Source organism: Hippocampus zosterae, chromosome 15 (assembly GCF_025434085.1).
Source record: "Hippocampus zosterae strain Florida chromosome 15, ASM2543408v3, whole genome shotgun sequence".
Classification (NCBI taxonomy): domain Eukaryota; kingdom Metazoa; phylum Chordata; class Actinopteri; order Syngnathiformes; family Syngnathidae; genus Hippocampus; species Hippocampus zosterae.
Window position 1 is genome coordinate 13,476,045 of NC_067465.1, and position 24,729 is coordinate 13,500,773.

Genomic DNA, 24,729 nt, shown 5'->3' on the forward strand with positions numbered 1-24,729 from the left:
GATCGATAGATAGGGTGGACCTATCTACAAATAGCGGCGTCTACTGTACACTGGAAACTCAAAGTTCTGATTTCAAAGCCTTTTCCTCATAGGAAATAATAGAAATTAAATGAATCTGTTCCTGGGTCTAACTTCCACATCATTAAACCATAAAATCATTCACAACTGGCTAAGCAGCGTTTCAAAACATTTTCAAATCTCTTTTACCTTGTGCTTAGCGTGCCTTTATGCGTTCTAGTTTTGAGGTTAGGTCTGAATCTCTGCCCCAGCCTTTCTCAGTCTGCGTGTTCGCGCTGTGCTTGTGTGGATTTTCTCACGGTATTCCGCCATCTTATAAATTGTTCATAGGTGTGGATATGAGTGTGATTTCGTGTTTGTCGATATGTACCCTTCGATTTGCTGGTGACCAGTCCACGGTGGCGTATACTGCCTCTTGCGCAAAATTCGGCTCAGATAGGCTTTCGGATCAGCTTCAAATGTCATGCTGACAAGCGCTGTAGAAAATGGATGGATGGAGAAGAGAGGAAAAATGAACTTGACGCGCAATGGCTTCAGTAATGTCAAAGGGAGGAGTGTTGATGTGAAGAATGTGAGCGCCGGCTTCAAAGGCAGGGACTTGAGTTCTCAGGGCTTTTCTATTTTGTTGTTCCTTCAAATGAATAGTTGCGCTTGAACCATCGCATACCCGCTGTAGCGCTTCAGCAGTCAGAGGCTGGCGGCGTGCTGTCCTCGCTGTGGTCACTGCTCTCCACGCAACCGCGCCATTCACAACTCCCGGAATAGATACAGATCCACCCAATTCCCATGAGTCACTGGATGCTTTTATGAATGTTTGATGAAGATGACCTGTGTTATGCTCACATAAATGTTTATTCCTTCAATAAAAAATAAAAATAAAAGAGCAGACTTGATCAAAACCGCAGCCACCACCACTCCGACCCCCGACCCACCCCGCCACTTGATTCTGGAGCATTCATGTGGGATATTTACAGCCCTGCTTTCTCATGTAAACACTACATCCGAGCGGGACTTTGTGAGAATTCGACATCTTCTTCCCAGCAACGTAGTAGACAAGGCGTCCCCTTCTTTTGACAGCCTCCAAAGCGACACGGCCCGAGGAAGTCTCAAAACTGTTTGCCACAAAAGTGCTAAAATGGTGTGTGTTGAGGCAGGGGAGAAAGAACTCATTTACTTCAATGGCTGTTTTTTTCTCCATTCAGTCCCAATGTGTGTTTATCCCTAGGTGTGAATTAAGAATGGGATTTAAAAGGAGTTTGGAGAGGGTGTTTACTGACAAAATGGTATTTTTGTTGGGCACTAACAGCTGGAAATGATTGAAAGTTGGTTTTAAAAGGAGAAATAATGAATCGGTACCTTTTTTCCTCTTTTATCACACGCTATGTAATCTCGTAGGAAGTTGGTATTTAAAGGTGTCCTTCTGCTAACTGATGCCAACTCATAATAATAAACACCGAGAAGGGAGCACAAAGATAGTCACACTTTATTTTATAATGTTCTGAAAATCCGGTTGAATTTGAATGGGGCAAAGAAAATATTAAGCATTCCCTTCCCAAAAACAGTTTAGTATACAGTCAAAATGGGCCATTCATTTTACTTGACAACCACACAATGCTTTCATTTTGTTTAGTCGCTACTTTTCTATAGTCGCAGAGGAGAAGGAAATGAGAAGGATCAGCATTCTCATTCCAAGTCAAGTGTCCGTGTTTTTGACACTCGGGATGTTGGAATCGGAGAAATTTGGGACTAAAGGATGCATTCTATATTTGCGTAGTCGTAGATCAGACCTCCTTCTAGAGAGCTGGCTATAGGACACTTGTGGATCATTTTGGGGCTGACCACAGGCGACAAGGCGGCATACAATTTTAGCATCATGTTGCTCCTTCGGAGTTCTATTTTCACATGTTCGCTACTTGGTGACCCACTTTCACACCAGCCAAAGCAAGCACATTTATCTTGCAAGAGTCCCTATGAAAAACATACGAATCATCTTTTCATCATCAATACACAGGATGGCGTGTGCAAAATGCATGTCAGAACATTGAGCCACTGAGGAGTATCGTCAAATTCTGCCCATCCATTTTCTACAGCACTCGTGTCCTCTCCACTCAACTTCGTTTATTTATCTATTTATTTATTCATATGAAAACTTGAATGGAACCATTGCTGCAAACAAATGGAGCCTCTTCAAGCTGAATTTGAGCACTAGACAGGGTACACCTTGGTAATGTCGCCACTCACTTGTGGGGTACACAGATAAATGAGCCTTCCCACTCATTGGCAATTGAGAGTCTTTAATAAACATAACATGCACGTTTTTTAAATGTGGGAGAACATGCAGCCCAGAATCGAACCCCAAACCTCATAAGTGGGAAGCAGATGTGCTTATCACTAGTTTGCTGTGCTGCCCTGAAGTCAAATTAAACATTCAAAGTGGACGGAATAAGTAAGGCCACACACGTCCGCTATGAGCACACACTGAAATGGAATATTAAAATTGCAGCTGCGGTAGTTAATTGATCGAGTCGGTCCATCAAATTCACCATTTGATCCATTCAGATGTCACATAATAAACTCAGATACAAATGTTTTGCTGTCGAAACTGAAAATTCCAAAAAAATGGCCAACACAAGACATGTCACACACTTTTCCTCCTTTTTGAATAACATCTTTTTCCACAAGAAGCAGACCAACAAGTACAAACTAACAACGACAACATATTTTCCATGAATCATTGCATGTTTTTGACACAACTCACCAAACAAGAACGCCGCAAGAGATTCAGTGCTCTCGAATTAGCCTTCCATAATGAAGGTCAAACATGATTCCACAACCCCATAATTGAGTGTAGGCCACATCTGTTTCTGGACGATATTGTACACTATACATGATAGGAATGCGATTTAATGACACACAAGCGGGAAGAGGACAACTACCAGGATGCTGCTTCTTGTGAAAAGTGGAGGGCAATCGCTTTAATTAAAAAGTACTGTATCTTTCTGAAGAGTGAAAAGCCGGCAGGAAGGAATGTTGTTTTCATTCTGTGATCCTTCCGCCCCCCCATTGGGGTAGTCCCTCTGATGCAGGGCAGGAGGTCTGGTTACTGCCTTTCCCCTGGCCCGCCCCCTTCCCTCTCCCTTCCCCTAAGCCCCGCCTCACGTGTTTACATTCCTCTGCCCTTTTTTGGAGATGTGGAGCCCCCCCCCCACCTTTTACACTCCTTGTGTGGAGTGCAAACACACTCACCTTCTCGCTGGAGAAAGAACTCACTCCAGCGATTTTGACCCTGAACATTATCCGGCAAGGAAAAAGCGATGTCCGCTGCTGTTTCTCTGTATGGCTTCTGCTGCTCATCAACTTCTTAGGAGATGTGGATTCTCTTGTGCGCCCACCTGCATGTTGCGGAAAAGGTAGGAGTATTTAGTGGAGTGAAATGACAAGGGAGTGATGGTCAGCAAAGAGGTGGCAAACATCTGCCTGTAAAGCAGCTCGCACCTTGCTTGGAATGTTACGAGAGGGATTTACTGGAAAGCTGCGAGAGGAGGCCTGAGCCAAGCGAGTTTCGCAAGGCCGGATGCACGTTCCCACCAGTGTGTCTGTGCCTGTGGGGGGTAAGTCATACATACTGGAGTAGCAGCAGGAGTGTGGGCATGGGGAGATGGCGGGGGTCGGGGGGGGGCATTATAATGCATGGCTGCTATTTAGATGTGGCCAGGGTGTGAGGCAAAAGCTTGAACTTTAGGCGATAGATCAAGTGAGGTAAGTATGGCTTTGGTTTCCTCAGTGGAATCATAAAAGTCAAACGAGCAGTGAGACAGAATTCTTCTAGTATTGCTCCCGATGTCTCTGGAGTGATGGATGGCGACTCGGCCCGGCCACAAATGACTGACCTCCCGTGCTTCTCGAGAATTAAAGAGGTTGTTTGGACATATGCCAAGGGTCAAGGAGCAGTCGGCAGGAGAAGGGTGGCTTGATCACAGCAGGGAGAGGAATGCAGAGGTCAAGACGTGCAGCCGTCTGACACGCAGAAGACGCTCCAGGTCTGTTATATAATCTGAGCATTAGGATTCAAGGGTGTTTTTCTTTCCCTTGGAATGCCTGATGGGAGGCAAAGAGTTGTTGTGGGGACAATAGCAACAGAGTGCAAAATGGTTACACAATTCAAAAACGGCGCCAAGGTGTCTTTAAAAAAGAGATCTGACGTTCGTCCGTCTTTCGCGACCAACTTTTCCAATCGCTCAAGCAACTCTTTTTTTGAAAAAGGGTCGAGCCACAACTGAAGGGACGTATTATTGAAAACTTCTGGAGTGTCTCAGAGACTTCCTGAGATGTTCATCCCCCCCGTGTCCAGACTGCAAATGAATGGCATCTGCACAATTTTCACTATGGGTCACGAATGGTGGAATTGTCCAAACCCCAGAATCTTTCCATTGCCTTTTTGCAGGCAGGATGCCAATTACCGCAATAAAAAGGACAATGCCCCACAAAGCAAACAAAAACCTCATGAGGTACTGTATTTGCTCCATTGACTGATATTGGAGTCATTAGTCATCCAGCAATTTTCTATACCGCTTGTCCTCATTCCATCATGCGCATGTCAGTCTTGACTTTGTTCCTTTGAATGGGTTGTAGCTGGGAGGTGAATTCCTAGTATGTTTCTTGCATGGCCAATAAATCTGATCCTGATTCTGATTCGGTTCATGCTCAAGGGTGAACTGGAACCCAGCTGACTGGGGAAATGTCAGCTGGGTTCCTTGGGCTGGTCACCAGGCACGCACAGGACACAAATAAAGACAGATGACCATCCTGTCTCACTTTCACATTATCACTGAGTTGAGAACTGAAGCCAGGCTCAGTGGACCGCAACGTTTGCGAATCTCTGATGATTCCAGAAATGCTACCAATAAATAAAGAACAATTCCTCTGGCTAGTTAAAAGCACATTCACTACCCTTTCACTAAACCTTTTGTTTCCTATTTGACAGTGATACGCTCCCAAAGTCTAAGCCAGGACAAAGCAGCTACCAAGAAGACCCCCAACGGAGGAGAGGCCACACTGGGTCGAGGGACCTGCACCACATCCGCCACCTCCAGTCCCGACCACAGCGATCACGCCCTCTCCGTCAGCAGCGACTCGGGCCTGTCTAGCACCTCCCTCTGGACAGACAGACCTATCGTTTCGTCCGCCGCCGTTACCTCTACCACCGTCCGCTCCAACCAGGGTCCCAGCCAGCAGGAGAAAGTCCAGCTCAAACAGCTGTTAAGTGGATTCGGAGTGGAAGACCCCTCGCTGGAGGAGATGGATGATACATCCCCAAGAGTGGGCATGCATCAAATAATCCCAGCTCAAGTGCACATGAATGGCCATCCCTCAAAAGGTCCTCAAGAGAGGGAAACAGACATCCTGGATGATGAGGTCATTACAGGCCAAGATCTGCATAGCGTGGACAGCTTTGGGACCTTGTCGTCGTCCTGCCATAAAAGCAGCCAAAACTCCCTCCTCTCAGATGGCTTTGGGAGTCCTGGTGGAGAGGAGCAGCAAAGCCAAAGCCAGACTCAGCTCCATCACCCGCTACCTTCTCCCATGGAGGACTTTGAGAGACAGTACGGTGATGCGAGAAGGGGCCATATTGGCTCCGGTAGCAACTCCGTGGTTCCCTCCAAGCCCAGCACCGCTTCTGTGCCAAAGCAGCACGTCTACCTACAGGGAAGCTATTCCACACAGTCCTGGGTCCGCCAACAACAGATGGTTGCCGCACAACAGTTAATCTACATGCCTGAGGATGGAAATGATGCAGAAAGGTACCAAGGGAACAAACAAAGGAGGACTTCACCTAAAGAAGGCCTGACCTTGGAGCAGCAGGACTCCGCTCCGAGAGACACAGCTCCTCATAAGGAGCAAGCAACACTCAACAATAACAACACCAAACGAGATGACGAGTTCAAATCTCTTACCATAGACATTGACAACTCCATCGATCAGCTCAACCAGCTCATCATGGACCTGGACCCCACTTTTGTGCCGCTCTCCAGCAAGAGCAGCTCCATCAAGAGAAACGGCAGCGCGCATGTAAATGGCTCGGCTTCCAAGTGCTCCAACAGCATCAATCTGCGATTCGGCGAGGACAACAAGCAGCAGATAGGTAAGAGAGTCACACCGCAGTGATGCCATGTTGATAAAGTGATATGTTTGACCCGGGGTGAAGGTAGAAGAAGCTACAATACCTTAAAAGTTAAGTGGAGTGAACAGCCGTCATCTCCCCTCCCCATTCCCAACCCGGCGTGTTTGAGTTGCAGAAATAGCAGGGTTGCTGCCAGCTGTTTCAGATGTTTTCAGTAAGTTTCGCAGGTCGGCGCGTTGTTCAGGCCTGCCCGTATAGCTATCAGAAGGGGGACCAGCACATTACACGAGGAGAGGGAGGGGGGACCTTTTTGAACATTGTTCCTCAAAGAGTATGTCTGTGCATATTTTACACATTAAAGAGTTAAAATAAATCAGTCAATGTCAACATGGATTAAGGTAGTTTTAAAAACCCGAGGTGCAATTGAAAGTCACTTTGGAGGAAATCCTGGCAAGGTGAAGAGCCAATGTCTCCTTTTTCCGACATCACACTCTTCCTTGTTCTCATTATCAGCGCATTTGCGTGATTACTCTTGGCCTCGGCGTGTGTCTTTTGCTATTGTACTTCTTTTGGATTTTTTTTTTAATTGGAAACAAAGCAAAATTTGGAAACTTCTCACTCTGTGATGGTGTGAATGGTTGACCTTTTCAAAATGAGCCCTTCGATTGACCGTCGATCAGTTCAAAAGAAGTCCGCTGGAGTAAGCTGGAAAGAAAAAGAATGGATGGGTGGATAGCTCGATGGACATTCTTCAATGTTACTATTGGCTAAAGTTGTACAGGCAATATTTTTTTCCCAAATGAGTTTGATGTCCTTGTTCAACAGTCTCAAAATTGTGCAGTTTTCTATGCCTAAAAGCCTTATTACAACAGCCTATTCATTGTGTATGTGCTACTGCGGCGCAAAGACTGTCGGCAAATGAGGATGTTAGGCCCCTGCCGTGGCAGGCATACTCATGTTTAACATTTTTTTAACTACATTGTTACGACATCTAGTTGCATCCAATTGGAGAGACCCTGGCAGAGTGATTTCAGAGTGACAATAGCAAGAGACTTGCAGGAATGAGTACTGCAGTGAAAACAACTGAGGAAGAAGAGAGAAAGTGCGGGAATCAATCAATTGTGTCCTAGTGTCCTGAGCTCTCACACACAAGACTGATCAGATGGTCAAAAAGAAAAGTGATGGGGGCGGGGGGGTCTCCACTCCATTGAATGTACCATGTTGGTTGAAAGTGAAAGAAACGGGATTTCAGTACAAAGATGTAGCATAGCCACACTTACATCACTTCAATTAGATGTCCTTCTTCTTCATTGCTATAAGCAATGCCTGAGGCTTTCGTTGCAACAGTGCAGCTTATATCATGTCCAAAACAAGAAGAGGCACCAGGCTACTTCCCATTCAGACACTTAGCAACCAAAGCCAAACATGGGCAAGCTTGTGCCGAGCTGCATCATTCCGTTGCCGTTCTGTGCTCAACACTGTGGTGGATGCCGCAAAAATCAAAGGCAGCATGTAAGTGTCTTGATAGCTTTCAGTGTGGCGTTCACAACACTGGAAAAGTCAGAGTTGATCATCTTCTTTGAAATTCAGCCTAGAAAAACAACAAGGCTATTAGGTTCCACTCACTTAAATCTTTGAATAGTCAATGACAGCTGCAATGCACTTAAGTTGGTGTTTTTAGCCGGAAACTAATGAGGCAGAGAGAAAAGGCAGTCATCCACATCCGGCTGCGTGTGAATCACAACTCCAGCATGTATTTGTGGCTGGCAAAGGGTGGTAAAGATGATGGTTGGCCTGTGGAATTTCCGAGAAGGAATTGTGAGCCTTCGGGCAAATATTTTTCCATTTGAGTCCAAAGAAAGCCATACCTGTCTGTGCATATCAGCTACAAGAAGGCGTTTTTAAGGGGGAGGAAAAAAAACGTGTGGAAAAAAAGCCTTTATATGTTATGGATTGTTCTATTTTATTCACTCTTACTTGCAGTCCAAAAAAACAAAAAAACACCATGCTAGTTTAGATACTTAAAAAAAATGAGCTACCTTAAAGGCTGACGATGAGGAAAAATTGAGGTTCAATTTAATCAGTTATATGTTATGATGCCACTACTTGCGTGGTGTTGTCAGCCTGGCGAGTAACACAGAGACGTTGGTTGCTAACTTCATTTAGCGCTTTTAGTTCTGATCGCTTTTACGCAAAAACAACTTCATGTCCTAAAACTATATTTGGATTAGTGAAACAGAAATGGACTCAACAGCAGACAGTTCATAAAATGTGACCACCGCGACTTGACAACTCTTGGTCAATCATCAGACAATGCGACTAATGAGCCCCATTATTAGCACTTGGGCATCATTAGCATTCTTCGGGGGGCTGACAGTCCTGAGCTCACGGGGAGGGTTTAAATTAACACCCTAGTGCTGAATAGTGACGTTCCTCAGCGTAGTCACAGCAGCGAGACCCCGCAACCTCCCACCCGCACATACACACGCTACCAGATAGCTCACTAGCATTCCTCAGCTGTCTTCTCAAACCATGACTGCAGGCATTAGCCTTTGAGGAACCTGCCAGCATGCCTTAAGCCCCTTTTCACTTACGAAAAGATAATGAGTGTGGACGGTATTGCAATACTATCCATTAGTATAACAATTTATTTTATGCCTCATCGTCTTTAGGCTATTGCAGCGGCTGTGGGCGACAACCTCGACTGATCATGGGCCACCCCATTATTAGGGATATTCCCAACAGGCTACTCAAGCACATCCATCTATCCACCGATTTTCTATAGCGCTTAGAGTCTTAGCAAGAGGTGACATCCACCATGGACTGGTCACCAGTTATTTACAAACAGGCTTTCACACACATATGGAAAAAGTGGAATAATGGAGGAAGGCGTAGTGACGTTAGAAAACCCCCACAAGCACCCAGAAAATACCTAAACTCCACACAGGAATGCCAAAGCCAAGATTTGAACCCGCAGATTCTCCGAACCGTGACGCAAATGTGCCAGCAGCTAACCCAAACACATCTGGAGCAATTCATTTCACATTTAATAACCCACCGCTTCCTCCGTCCAGCTCGCCAGTCCGACAAAGCGGATGTCACACGAAGTCTGAGTTGCCAAGGGAGTGACGTCACAGATCGCCCAAGGTTCTGCAACTCGGGGCGGACGGGACCAGAGGAGTACAGAAACCAGAGGACGCATTCACCCCGTTTACCACAGACACAGGTACGATCAACCTTACAGCTTTTCCCGACTAGCTTTGTGTTCAATGTGGCTTTTTACCATTTATATTGTTTGTCTCCAGCATACCGTGTTGTGCAGGAGTAACAGTGCTGACTACAGGACGCAAGTTCCAGATGCAGACAGCGGTGTTGAAGCTGGGTGCGACGGAACTCCACCCACACCCGCCTTCCCAATATCGCCACCTACACCCTACGGTGAGTCGAGTTAGTGTCTCCCTTATGTGCAAGAGAACTATTTTGACCTAAAATACTCTTGCAAGATGCTTCCCAATGATTTGGTTTGTCTTGATGCGAGTGTATGACGCTGGTTCAGAAAACGATTAGTGGGTTAAGAGCCAGAGGAGGGTGCCAAGACATTTCCACGTCACCAACATTTTCCTAGACCAGGAGTCTGTTAAAGTCCCTCTAGTCTAGTGTATGTCTAAAGCTTTTCTGCCAGTTGGATATGCCTACCAGAAGGGTTCTGTGAAGGCTGATCTAAACGATGCAGTAGAAATGGGTGGTGAACCTCTCCCATGTTGTCTTTTGACTTCTAATCGGTCAAGGTAGCTCATCTGTAAGCACTTTGGACATGGAGGTTTGTGGTTCAAGTGCCACTGTTGATTGACAACTCGTTGGAAAGATGTGTAGTCTGATCTGAAGTGATGATTAGGTGCCCTTCAGGTTTTGTAAAGGATTTTTAGCAAAAAATGCTTTCAACAAAAATATCTTGTTTTTGTCTTTTCAGTGAAAAATGTGTCAGAGTTTACTCAGTCATTCCGGCAAACACCACCTCCCAGCATTCATTCCTATGGAGGCTTCAGGACAGATCACGGTAAGTCCATTTCAATGTCGTCAAGGCAATGCATACGTTTGTATGCTCTGTGACTTGACATCTTCACAATGATGTTTTTGGGAGAGAAACCAAAAACCGAAACAAAAAATTCAAACCTGGGGCGATTTCCTGAATGGTCTTTGGTTTCTCTGTTGCACTCAATGGTGAAATCTCTTTAGACAATACAAGTCTGATGACTAAAATACACCCATTTGGTTTTGTGGGGTTTATCTGTGATGTGGAAGACAGTCTGTCTTCCAGATTGCTCACCGAGATAGGAAGTCGTACCAGCATGTGGGGGGAGGACTTCAATAAATTTGACTTAATCCTTTCATCATGTTGGTTTGCAGCCTTTCTGTTTAGCACACAACGTCACAGCAACATTGTAAATCTGGAGGTGCCCACAAACAGACATTTGGTATTGCCGTCTTGTAATTCATTTGGACTCAACTTCCCTGTGGCATTAACTCATTGTGGCCTAAACTTGTTCATCTTTCTCTCGGACGGCCTGGGAACGAAACGCTGCCCCTGCTGTGCCTCTTCAAACCAGAGACACCCAAAGCCAGAATCCTGGCAGCATTCAGTTCTGTCTCACTACCATGGTTACTGTGGGGCAGGGAAGCCATGAGACAAAGACAAACCTTTCTTCCCCCCTGTCTGAAACTTTCTCTGTGTACACAGTTGGAAATACAAACGCTATATCTGCGCACAACTGAATAAAAAAGAAACCGCCTAAAGCTTAACAACACTGCGCTTTTACCTAATTATGTCAGTCTGCTCAATCGAATCCGATTTGTGGCGGAAATAATTGGTAGGTAGTTTTAGAAAGATTGATGACTCCTGTTTTCATTTCCTGTAAGCCACAATATTGATTGGACTCAATTCAAGCTCTTCTCTGAGGCAATATTTCCCACTTATATGGCTATTTCTATGCTTTCCTTTGTGGGTTCTTTCAATTCAAATGAACACAAAATGGAAAGAAAACAGCTCTATCATTTTCTTGTCTCTCACGCAGATTTGCGAGGATATTCAGAGATGATCAATCATGCTGGAGATGACGGTGTGTCAAATTCCGCCATCAGCTGCCACAGGATACAAAATACGACACATTCCGCCTCCATCGTTGGGTCGCATCAGCGGATAGACGGGTAGGATTCCGTCCAGCTCCATATATAAAAATATGTGTTGTCATTGTTGATCTTCCTCTGTCGTCCTTTTCATAAATGAAGTCCATCAGTGAATCAGTCTTGGCCAGAGCATCCCGTCCTGAGCCGTCAAGCGTCTTTGAACAGCTTCCCTTCCAGGCAAGCCCCCCAGCACCCCACGTCACTGGACTATGCCCCCCAACACGTCCACCCGGCTCCTAACGCCCACAGCTCGCCTCGAGGCAGCCAGCGAAGCCATATGGCTCGCTATGACCTCAGGCACAGTCCGGCCCAAAGCTTTGACGAGCCGGATGACTTGGGTCTTGATTACGGTTCACACTGTCTGACCTCTGCCTTGCTGCTCGGAAATGGGAGTAGGGAAAGGGATAACCTTAGCTCCTTGGATGAGAATCAATCACAGTCCTTCCTGATGCAACCCCCACATTTGCCTGAGAAGAAGAGGGTGTCAGATGGGGAACGCGGGGGAAGAGCCTCCCCAGCCCTGAGCGGATTCTCAAGTCCACACAGCGGGAGTTCGCTGAGCATCCCCTTCCCCAACGTCTTGCCCGACATGTCGGCTCAGATACCAATAACGGGCTCACCTCTGCCAGGTGAGCCAAGAGCTTAAAAAAAGTGCCGAGTGGCCTTGAAAATTAACTCAGAATTCAATCTGCTGCGTTTTGTTTTTGCAGATGTGCTTGCGAGCAAGGTTACTGTCAAATTTGTACAAGACACATCCAAATTCTGGTACAAGCCTGACATCTCAAGAGACCAAGGTAGGTTTATGCAGCAGAACCGCTTCAAACTGCTCGGTCTCTTAGTCATTTTTTATTTGAGGACAAATAAAGGGCCATTTTCACATGTTCAAAAAACTCACCACATTTTGTACTCATGTTCATTCAGGTGATCCACAGTCCAAATCCAGTTGGCTGAACATGAAATTTACTAGGCATATCTATCATTAGTAGACTCATAAAAAAAATCTCAAAAACCTGTCCCTGAAAGGGCACAGGAAGTCTACTATTTTGGTTGTAAGTGGCTCATTTTGAGGTAGCATTAACAATAAACACATCCATTTTGTCTGATTGCTGTCAAATTTGATCCACATGTACTGCACAGACGTCTGATGGTAAACTGTAAAAATAATTTGAGTTTGCAACACTGCATGTCAGCAGAGTATGGTGCGGATGTTTGTTGACTTGCCACACAACAGGTATAATAACTCATCACCCCAAGGTCAAGTGGGACCAAGCGTCTTGTGTGGTATAGCCTGTCTTGCCCTGAAATTAGGGCGGCCACTGCTGGCAGAAATGTGTCAATGCAATAGCTCTGCTCCTCACATTGAAATTGTCATCAAATGTTTCAAGTCAAGTCGTCTGTGCTCATTCCCACTTCTAGGTTTAATTATTCTTTCAATTGAGTTTAAAGCCAACTCATGATCATTATGTTTCTGTCTCACAGCCATCTCAGTCTTAAAGGACAAGGAACCAGGCTGCTTCATTGTGCGCGACAGCCATTCCTTCAGAGGCGCCTACGGGCTAGCAATGAAGGTGGCCACACCCCCGGCTTCTGTCCTCCAGCAGAGCAAAAAAGGTACAAAATGCATCCGAGTAGCTGAATTTTTCACTTGCTATCTTAAAATTTTGGAATGTCCAGTATAAAGACTTTGGTGCCTTGTGTGCAATGGTGGTTTGCTTATCTTAAATAGGGTCCACACATGCAGACTATTTACATCCCAACAGATTTTGTGAATGTGAAAGAACCTACGGATGAGGAGGAAAAATAGCCTGACCACAAATCCCCAAAAACATTCAGAATGCTGGGAAATTCCAAAAAGGACAACAAATTGTAGTTGACGCACACAATGGAAGGGGCTAAGCTTAGTTTACTGCATTTGGTAACTGCATTGCAGTTTTAACCTCAAACTTTGTTATTTTCATTGTGGGGAATGACACGTTTTACAAGCTCAACAACACAATATCCTACGAGCCAATCGCAGGGCGCGCACACACAGACGAACAACCATCCACACTCACACTCACATCTCAGGACAATTTAGAGTGTGCCATTAACCTGCCATGCATGGTTTTGGAATGTGGGAGGAAACCGGAATACCTGGAGAAAACCCACGCAGGCCCGGGGAGAACATGCAAACTCCACAGAGAGAAGCCGGATCTAGAGTCGAACCCTACACCTCTGTACTGTGAGGTCGACACGCTCAATATTGGACCACCGGGCCGCCCTGAGTTGACCACATGCGTACTGTAAAGACTTTGAATGATTAATACCAAACAGGTCTGACATTTACAATTGTACGCTCAGACCGCTTTTGATTTGCGAAGAGGGGGGGATCACTCAACACACCGTACACCAAAAGATAATTGATCAGGATATTTTCGAGACATATGACAATCAAGTCTTTGCTGACTTTGATGGGAAGGGCACAAAAATGCTCAAATTGGGCCAAATAGTTGTTAAGTGCATCACCTTCGGCAAGAAACATGGGAAATATTTTTTTTATTCAAACTGTCTGTTTTTTTTTTCTCTACTTTGCTTTATTGTAGCTTATATGCTTCAAGTTTTTGTGAAAATTGACATGATAGTTGTTCTCTTCTGTGAGCTTCGGAAGAGACCCAAGTAATAAATAAGCTTTGGCGCTATTCAATAGTTAAAGGTAAAGTTGTCTCCCCACCTGTCAACTGGGTTTAGCTACTCATCCATACTTGACAAAGTGCCTTTCAGAGAGTTTAATAATCTCCTTCCCAAAATCAAACATACAAAAACATCCTGGGAATCACTCCCCAAGCCATCTCGTGTTACCGTCCACTGTACCCCCCACCCTCCCGTGCATGCCGGAACCATAGAGTCTCCCTTTCATCACACTGTACGGCTCCTCTTAGCCGTCATTGCGATGAAACAAAACAGAGCACCGTTGCCTGACACGTCTCGGATGAACAGCTAATGTTTCGGCCATTCATAAAGGACGTGCTTTATCCAGAAACCTTCTCCTGGGAAATCCGCCTGTCCTGCCTGGATGGGGTCACACAAGTGAGATTGTTGAGTGAGAAGAGTTATTTCTGGAACAAAACCGGCGTCTTCGGGAAACCAAACATTCTCTAGACATGTTCCAGCGTGATACAAAGGAACACAGAGTTGCATATCATTGTACCTCTGTGGAACAATAAGCCTGTGTGCATCCAAATACATGCTGCCCTTTTTTTTCTCAAGTTCATTCCTAACGGCACAAAAATGTACAGACATACCTTTCTGGCCAATGCTTACACACACCTGTCCTTTTTGTTCGACATGATCCTTGTCCAATCCAAAGGCACCTGTGGTGACATCATGACACGGTTCCCCCCGCCTCCTCACTCTCAGCTTAGCCCATTGTGCTTTCTTATGAGTGTGAAACTCAACCCATCTCAAGGAGCGGGTCTTTCTCCCAGCCTTTGTGTCAAGACATTCCTCAGCTCCCCCCTCTCCGAGGCTCTTCTGTGGAATCATAATCCCATTCATCTCACCAGTGGCGGCAACTTCATGCATTGGGCGGGAATTACCCGGCTTGCTTGGAGGGAATTGCTGTTTTTGCTGCCAATCAGCCGGGCGGGTCCTGCTAAAACGGGCCACAGATCATTAAGTACGGTAATGACCTTGTTTTGTGTGTTTGTGTTTGGCAGGCGGCGATCTTGCCAATGAATTAGTGCGCCACTTCCTGATTGAGTGCACACAGAAGGGTGTTCGCTTGAAGGGTTGCCCCAATGAGCCCTATTTTGGTGAGTGACATCATTTGGCTGTTGGTCAATTGATCCGTCGCTGCAGACACTCTGCTGCCCTCTGTTGTTCCCGAATGCATTTTGCAATCCAGGATTTTTTCATTTGATAGTGTTACCATTGTATAAATGAATACAAACAAACATGGATCAAAGTGCTAGTGATTTTTGTGGCTGATTAACAATGAATAAATTAGCTCTCTACAGCCCAATTTTGTTACAGCTGTACTGAAAGCACACTTCGATTTTTTTTTTTTGGGTGGGTGATGATGTTGCCTGATCAAAACACTGCACCATAAAAAATAAACAAAAACAAACAGGCCTACCTCTGCTGTCACACAAAGTTTTAAATTCCTATGTTTACATGAGTCTCTTCGCAGTACATTGAGTACTGGCAGCTGAAAAGCTGCTGAGGGAACCTGAATCAGATAAATGAAGCCCTGGAGAGTGTTTGAAAAGTTACTTTCAAAACGTTATGCTGTACATTATGTAAGACTAATTATAATTGCTTTTACGTTTGAGTAATTTTGACCAACACAAGTATTGAGAGGCCTGCTTTCTACAGCTTGAAAACTATTCTATTGTCAGCATTATTATACCTCATATTAATTCCTGCTCCGGTTTACTCACACGTTCCAAAAATATGCATGGCAGGCTGATTGAACGCACTAAATTTGTCCCTAGGTGTGAGTGTGAGCGCGCATGGTTGTTCGTCTCTGTGTGCCCTGCGATTGGCTGGCAACCGGTTCAGATGTGTCCCCCGCCTACTGCCCGAAGACGGCTGGGATAGGCTCAGCACCCCCCGCGACCCTAGTGAGGATTAAGTGGTTCGGAAGATGGATGGATGGATGGATATTAATTCCTTAACAGCAAAAAGCATTCCTTCTTTTTTTAAAATGCATTGCCGGTCAATAGATATTCAAGACAGATATCCAAAAGTAAAGACTTTTTTTAAAGCAAATCATAACGTGTTTATTCATTCATTCATCTTCCGAGCCGCTTGATCCTCACTAGGGTGGCGGGGGGTGCTGGAGCCTATCCCAGCTGTCTTCGGGCAGTAGGCGGGGGACACCCTGAATTGGTTGCCAGCCAATCACATGGCACACAAAGACGAACAACCATCCACGCTCACACTCACACCTAGGGACAATTTAGAGTGTTCAATCAGCCTGCCATGCATGTTTTTGGAATGTGGGAGGAAACCGGGGCACCCGGAGAAAACCCACGCAGGCCCGGGGAGAACATGCAAACTCCACACAGGGAGGCCGGAGCTGGAATCGAACCCGGTACCTCTGCACTGTGAAGCCGACGTGCTAACCACTGGACTACCGGGCCACCCATAACGTGTTTAAAATTGAAAAAAAAAAACCCTCGTAGAGTGACAAAGCATCAAATCTCCTGTGTGTATGATACATGTATGTTGATTTTGAACAAAACACATTGCTGTTATTTGACAGGAAGTTTAACTGCACTAGTTTGTCAACATTCAATAACTCCCTTGGCCCTGCCCTGTAAACTCATCATACCAGACAGAGGTAAAAACACAAACTCTTTCTCAGACTTGATTCTGTTTGAATATGTGACTTGTTTTTAGATGAGACTGTTTATTTTTCACCCCCACTTTTTTTTTTTTAGACCCTCTAGAAGATGTGGTGGAGAACATGTCTCAGTCAGTCACTAACTCTGCTGCAGAACTGCTCAAACAGGGAGCAGGTAACTTCTAAGAATGCTTCAGCTTGATTGTACTTGTACATTTACACTGCCTGGGTCAAGTGACACAATTGGAATTCTTTTTTTTTGTTTTTGTTTTTTGCTCTCAATTGGCATCACAAGTCCACATGTATAATTGCTAGGGCTTTTAAAATATATCAAGTTAACATTAAAGTTCTACTTTGGGTTGTGCAATATGGTTCATTAACACTGAGGTCAGTTCGCAACAAACTCAAAACCCCTGACCACATAAAAGAAGAAAACTAGTACAGTGGAACCTCTCCTTACGAACGTCTCTTCATACGAAATGTTCTAGTTACGAAACATATCAACAGGAAAATATTGCCTCTTGTTATGAAAGAAATATCAAGATACGAAAAGTAAAAATACAGTATGGCCTGCTGCTCGCAGCTCCGAATTTCCTGAACGCAACATACTTACTTATAGCTGTTCTGCCATTGGCTATTACCGAGCATCATCCTGGCATACCATTGACTAAGAGGGACTTCTATCGTATGTGTCTATGTGTGTAGGTAGACAGAAAGAGAAGTGTCTATGCAGCGTCCTCGTCATTCGGCCCTCGGGCCATGAGGCGTTCCGATAGTTTTACGTAAATGTGAGTCACCCAGAAAAAAAGTTTTCACCAGTTCTGCGATTGCTCACTATGCTGATGATGTTTGCCTTTGACATTTTCGAAGGATTTTTAAAAGACCACAAAAGCAAACATCCTAGGTTGAGTTCTTTACAAAACGCCAGGCAAAAACCACTTCTGAGACTGAAGAGGGCAAAAAACTATGAGGACGCAGTTAAAAGTTAAATGACCGTCATTTTTATTCTTGACTCTATTCTTTTTTTTTTTTTTTACATTATGCACAACTTTCATTTATTGTGCAATAATCTTATTGTAACATGTACTTGTTACAGATTTTGATGCATTTTTATGCTTTAGGAAACATTTATGTCTGAATTTTGGGGGGGACTTGGAACGAAAGAGGGTATTTACATGGAAAAAGTGTCTCTACGTTTTCTACTTCCTCTACTTATAACGTTTTCTAGTTAAGAAATGTCTTCCAGGACCAATTCATTTTGGAAGTAGAGGTACCACTGTATTCCAGTTTTTAGTTGTTCCCTCTAGTGGAGAAGAAGAATATTGCAACGTGACAACTTATCCATGTTTCAACAAGCCCCGGTCTCTGTACTGTATCCGGCCGGCTCGGATAAACTCTTGTGCTCTTGACGTTGACGTAAACACAGCCAAAAACAACCACTCTAAATTTAAAATGTAGTAAATATGCCACTTTCGAGGCATGTCCATCATAAAATTTGCCAAAAATCGCAGATGGAGGCCGGTGGAGTCATGTGGGAGTGTCCCCATTTTAAACCAGTCGAGGCCAATTCAAGTTTGCCGTTTGTATCATTTATGCATTATTGTTCAGTCTGCGGCATCATCATCGTCAGTGTAAATACAACAAAAACATTGAACCAGTCTAGTCAGGAGAACGTTAATGCTAATCTTTGTTGTGTTTGTATATAGCCTGTAATGTGTGGTACCTGGGCTCGGTCGACATGGAGTCTCTGACGGGGGTGCAGGCGGTGCAGAAAGCCACAGGCCTGACTCTGAGCTCCAACCCGCCTCCCACTTCCACAGTGGTCCACTTCAAGGTGTCCTCGCAGGGAATCACCCTCACTGACAACCAGAGGAAGTGAGTGGAACACACACACATCACGCAATACAGTATAATAGTTTGCACATGCACTAAGACCTTGTCTGCGTTGTAGGCTTTTCTTCAGGAGGCACTACAATGCCAACACAGTCATCTTCTGCGCTTTGGATCCTCAAGATAGAAAGTGAGTGAGATTACTGGAAAAAACAAGGACCAAAAGCACCAAAGTCAAATGGTCCAAAAAGTGGGACACTTGGGGAAATGTTTTGCTTTGTTCTTTGGCTTCATGATGTATTTTTTTTAACCCTTTTTTAAATGTTATGTGTGACGGCACTGCAGAGCCGCTGACACAAAAACGAAAAGTGGTGCAAACTTCATAAATATAAATGGAACTTGAAAAGGCGCTGGAAATGTGGCACAGGAAAGAGTACTTAAATATTTGCAAACACCCAGTTTTCGAAAAAAATTGAGAAACTGGCGCAGTAAATTAAATCAGAAAAAGATCAGTTGAAGTTGAAGAAATCTTTAAAACCCGCCTCAAAACTCACTTGTATTCTTTGGCATTTGACTCAGCATGACTCAGATTTGTTCTTGGTTTTGTTGTTCTGTGCTTTCTGCCGTCTTTGTCACCGATTTGTTGCTTTACTGTTGTATATGTTAGTTGCTCCACGTACAGCATTTTGTATGCAGCGATGGCTGTTTGAAAGTGCTCTATAAATACAGTTGAGTTGAGAAGTCCAACAAACATGAAAAGCTTACTGCGCTGAACAAGTCTGATGCGATTTGCTGCCATATTATGAGTGCTTGAACTTCATTTTGTTTGACTTTTGAGGCATGTTTTTTGAATTTTTTATTATTTATTATTATTATTTTTTCCGTGAACTCCCACCAAACAAAGAAAAAGCCGGAACGACTTTGTTAATCTTTTAGACGGTCACTTGGGTTTGATTTTTGAGGCATCTTTTCCAGATGTCAGTTAACTCATTCACTCCCAAAGACGTTTTTAAACGTCTTTTCAGACTTGGTCCAGAATTGGGTGGTACTGAATGAGTTAATCATTGCATATTTGCATTCAGAGGATGTGGGCGTACCTCATGTTGTGGCCTGTGAGTGTAATTTTCCCATTTTTACTTTTCTTTCCTAACAGGTGGAAAAGGGATGGCTGCACGTCAGCAAAGTAAGGACATGATTCATACACAACCAGAAGCCGAAGAGCCTTTTCACACAATCACTGTTTCTCTTACCCGTTGCTCCGCTTCTGCGCAGGATCTTTGGCTTCGTGGCGAGAAAAAGTGGCACCTCCATGGACAACGTGTGCCACCTGTTTGCTGAGCATGACCCCGAGCAACCGGCCAGCGCCATCGTCAACTTTGTATCCAAGGTGATGATCGGCTCGCTGAAGAGTAAGTAGGAGGACCGCCTCCTGGAAAAACGAGGAACTATAAATGTGAGACGATGACGAGCGAGACATTCAGCTGAACATGGACTCTCATGACTTCAGTACCACACCCTTATATGTGATGTTTCACTATTAAACAGTAAGGGCATTAACTATGTCATTTCATTTACGAAATCATGGAGAAGTGTGTTAGAGTGGCGTGCGTGTATATAAATTGGTTTGATTGGATGTATAGTGTGCATATATGATCTATGCACCATAAAAAAAGTTTTATTTTTTTAAACCATACTTAATCATATTCTGCATTATAAGTCTTCCGTTCTGTGTGTACGACAGCTGTCAACATGAAAAATGAAAAAGAGCGAGTGATTGTGTGTGTGAGATGAAAATTATTTTAAGTAAACCCTAATATATATTGTGTATTCCTCTACCCCATGACACGAGCTGGTTACGGTGTCCAATTATATCAAATTTATTGTCTTTTGGGTTTTTTTTGTTTTTCCTTTTTATGAGAGCACGTCCCCATGCATGAATTTGTGGGACACTGAGCCAATTCAACATTTAAATAAAACATTTGAAAACAACACGAAATTATCTCCCTGTAAAACAATATTGACCAAACCCGTGAATTTAAAAAAAGTCTGTTTCAAGATTACCCTTACTTTGAAAATCAAGAGCTGCAAATATAAACCGCTGTATTATCACCCTTTGTTAAGTTTTCATATTGCCATTACCGAATCTTATTCTTTGTTTTTTATTGTTCTCAAACTGCTGCTCATTTGAAACGCACTGTGTGAGGACAACACTGTTACGTTCATCCCTTGTTAAATCCTCATCAAGTTATTCGAAAGTTTGAAAGAAAAACAATATTTATTTTTCTCAACCCCCCCCCCCCCCCCCCGCCCCCCCAGCAACACCAAAAAAGAAAAAAGAGAATTTTGTTACGAACAAACGAGAATTTTGTTACGAACAATTTTTATTTCTTGATACGTTATTTTTCTTTCTCACGCTGCATTGCCTCACCCTTGAAATCCTATAGTGCCCTCTAGGGGTGGCGTGACCTCAGTAACAAAATGGGCTTCCACTTCTCTCGAGCTTTTCTGAGCGCTTGAACGCAGTCTATTCATTCAGATACGGATGGCGCACTATTTCTGTATACAATAGCCTCCCATGAATTTTGTCCTAGCCCTCCTCAAAGCTGATTCTTTAACACGAAGTTTGAATAGCGGGTTTCCAAATATTGTCTTTATTTCTCTGAAGCTGCCATGCCCTTGTTCAACTAAAAGAGAGAAAGAAATACTTTTTTAGAACTGCAAAATTGTCCAATAGTGGCAGGGGAAAATATGAAAAATATATTTCGTGTGATGGATTATCTTCTCGTTCCACGTCAAACAACCTGAAGTTAGTTTAGAAGTATTTGTCTCTATTTTTCTCATTCTACTGTCTCTCTTAAGATCTTTGGCACCCCTTGCGGGCTGAAGGAGAAGAGTCCATACCCTCGTTAAAATGAATTTCTGAAGGCACCTCACAAAATAAACCCAATTACCCTACTCAATTTTGCTACAAAACTATTTGCTTTGTTCTCATTTTGCTGCGCCTCCCCTTCTTCTGGTGCCCCCTAGGGGGAGATGTTCCCGCAAATTTTGAAAACTGCTGTTTTCAGAACTACAGCGCTGGAGGATGTTTCACTAGATTTCTTGTATCCGTGTCTGAAAAGAAGCCGTAATTTTAACGTTCATTCAGTCTTTTCCAGGACATGTATTACGTGTACCCTGTGGTTGCTGTGAAAGACATAACCTGTATTTCCATTTTGCTTTCGCTTATATCACCACAGTGTGGCTCTGTCTTTCTTATGAAAAAAAATGGAAAAATGTCCTTATGTAAGTGTACCTCCTGTATACTGGAGATCTGAGCTACAGTTTATTCTTATATGCAAAGGGAATTGTTTCGTTGTGCTCTGTAAATAAAAACAATGAAACATTTGTATTAAATATTGTGCATCATTTTTAAGTTGGCAACAAACTCCCTTCATTCAATTTAAGCAGTCATTATCCACCTACCAATCTTGAATATTGTATGGAGAACTTGTCCTTATTCACACAGGAAGGCCTCAGCTGAGATTCAAACCTAAGCTGCAAAAACGTTTTTGTCGAATTGACTCCATTTTATTTAGTCAAAGCTGGTCCAATGGTCCAGTGGTTAGCACGTTGACCTCACAGTGCAGTGGTAACGAATTCAATTCCAGCTCCGGCCTCCTTGTGTGGAGTTTGCATGTTCTCCCCGGGCCTGCGTGGGTTTTCTCTGGGTATTCCAATTTCCTCACACATTCCAAAAACATGCATGGCAGGCTGATCGAACACTCTAAATTGTCCCTAGGTGTGAGTGTGGGCGCGGATGGTTGTTCGTCTGTGTGTGTCTTGCGAATGACTGGCAACCGGTTCAGGGTGTCCCCCGCCTACTGCCCGAAGACAGCTGAAATAGGCTCCAGCACCACCCACCACCCTTGTGAGGATAAGCGGTTGAGAAAATGGATAATTTTGTCAAGTGGTTGCCCAAAATAAAACCATCTGGAACCAGATATGTGATTTAAGTAGACTATGCATCTAATTTAAAAATGTATCAGGAACCAGAGCATTTTATTTTGAGCATCCCCTTGTTGAAATAAAATTGAGTCAATTCAACACACCATTCTTTTCAGTGTAGAACCGTAAGGCAGAGGTGCTAACCACAAGTCAACCTGCCGTAGGTGCCACTGAATAAGTGTTGAATTAAAAAGAAGGCAACATCGGTTGCTGCGGACAGAAACGCAGGAGAATTTTACCTGTAACACAAGCCTGGGCGGGTTGTCTTGATGGCAGTGGGAGAGAATATAAGAGGGAGGGAAAGTGTCTTCATCCTCCTCCACCTCTTCTTTACTGTCCATCTGCAGGTGGTGAAAGTTAAGAATTCCCAGGGTGGGCAGGAAGGAAGTGCAGGCCTGCAGGTGTGGCGACTGCAGCGGAACCGAAAGCTCATCTTGCTCTGTTATTTGTAATACAGGAAGCTGGAAGGGGAAAAAAAGCTATATTGTGAAGACTACACAAGGGCACAAGGGTTTGGATAACTCATGGGGGCCCGTGCAGCAATTTGCCATGATTTATGAATTTAGCAGCAGATTAATGACACAGGAGAGGTAATTGCAGAAAAAATACACAAGAGAGCAGACCAGATTGTATTTAGAAAGTATTAAATCTACCATGTACAGTAGAGGAGGCCTGTGGCAATAAACAGCAGCGGGCCAGTTTTTTTCAGAGATATGAGAGCACATGTTTGCAAGCAGACCCCTTCACGTGCTTTCAATTCATGGGGCATCTATTTCCTCGAAGGGGAACAAATGTTAAAGTGAAGGAGAGAGGGAGGGCGACGTAAAAATGTGTTCTGGGATGCCGAAATAACCAGTGCTCTTTTTTTATTTTTTATTTTTGTGAGATAAATTGAACCACTGCAAACAGCTAACTGAATCTTTGACAGTGCAGAAATGAACAGATAAATTGGATCTCTTTCAAAGGAGTAGTCCAATAGTCATAGTCTAAATCAATTTCAATATTGACCTTTTGGGGGCAACAATTGGTCCAAGTCCCACTTCCAAGATAGCCACACCATGAACGCAGGCTTTGCAGCCAAGTAAAAACATCCTAGAAAGTGAGGAAGCAGTGATCCACTGCCGGATCAGGGTCAAAACACCCAATTACATAACAACGGAAACCACCTGAATGACATCAGTCCACACCACAGTGACATGCGCCATCAATTTTTTAATGATTTTTAAAAAATCTGAGATGCAAGGAAACTTTTCTACATTTTTTGGGGGGGCGGGGGTGCTGATTCTGAGTCTACCCTTGTTCTGTCTCCAATAAATCAGGTTTTCATAAAATTATAACAACAATAGAATAATAGGTTATATAATAACATCCATCCATTATCTGAACCGCTTCATCCTCACAAGGGTCGTGGACGAGCTGGAGCCTATCCTAGCCATCTTTGGGCAGTAGGCGGAACTGCTTGCCAGCCAATCACAGGACGAACAACCATCTGCACTCACAATCACACCGAGGGACAATTTAGAGTGTTTCATTACCCTGCCATGCATGTTTTTGGAATGTGGGAGGAAACTGGAGTACCCAGAGAAAAGCCACGCATGCACGGGGAGAATATGTAAAGATGCCAACCAATCGCAGGGTGTTCACATAGACAAAAAAAAACATTCACGCTCACAGTCACACCAAAGGAAAATTTACAGTGTTCCATTTACTTACCTTGCATGTTTTTGGAATGTGGGAGGAAACTGGAGTACCCGGCGAAAACAAACGCAGGCACAATGAGAAGGTGTAAACTCCACATAGGATGGCCGGAGCCGGAATCGAACCCTTCGGCACTGCACTGCGAGGCGGACGTTCAAACCAGTCGATCACCATGCCACCCTATATAGAAATATATTTCGTAATATTTATGAATTAAAGGTTGAGTTCAGCAGGTGGAATAATTGTTTTCCTCAAACATAACTGTAAGTTATGGTAAAACCTGTATTGCACACGCTTTAATAGGTCAAACCTTGGAAAAATGAAAATATCTCAAAATGTTTTAAAATGTTTGTTGTTGTTAATCAACATCAAAAACATTTGGGGGACACATAATGGCATCTCTCATTAAAATGTGCTGTTTATTTGCAATTGCAATTATAATCATGTGCCTTGGCTATCGAGACCTTTGCAGCTCAAGATTTCCCCAGGAATGACTCTGCCTATCAGGAGTGTTTGTGGGTTACATATCTTTTCACCCCTCATTTTTATTATTTTAAAAAAAATA

General features: G+C 43.9%; 1 protein-coding gene across 1 annotated transcript in view; it reads left to right on the forward strand.

The window, feature by feature from the left end:
• The window catches only part of LOC127616300 (tensin-3-like), a 42,400-nt gene extending 20,525 nt beyond the window's left edge, over positions 1–21,875 (forward strand). The window contains exons 13-27 of the mRNA XM_052087814.1: positions 5,003–6,160; positions 9,214–9,365; positions 9,445–9,577; positions 10,110–10,196; positions 11,212–11,344; positions 11,426–11,952; positions 12,034–12,117; positions 12,803–12,934; positions 15,019–15,114; positions 16,569–16,646; positions 16,747–16,824; positions 18,356–18,524; positions 18,601–18,669; positions 19,633–19,662; positions 19,752–21,875. Of these exons, the coding sequence (XP_051943774.1) occupies positions 5,003–6,160; positions 9,214–9,365; positions 9,445–9,577; positions 10,110–10,196; positions 11,212–11,344; positions 11,426–11,952; positions 12,034–12,117; positions 12,803–12,934; positions 15,019–15,114; positions 16,569–16,646; positions 16,747–16,824; positions 18,356–18,524; positions 18,601–18,669; positions 19,633–19,662; positions 19,752–19,896 (3,071 nt within the window). The 3' untranslated portion in view covers positions 19,897–21,875. The remainder of the gene's footprint in view (positions 1–5,002; positions 6,161–9,213; positions 9,366–9,444; positions 9,578–10,109; positions 10,197–11,211; positions 11,345–11,425; positions 11,953–12,033; positions 12,118–12,802; positions 12,935–15,018; positions 15,115–16,568; positions 16,647–16,746; positions 16,825–18,355; positions 18,525–18,600; positions 18,670–19,632; positions 19,663–19,751) is intronic.
• Positions 21,876–24,729: the final 2,854 nt, after the last annotated feature.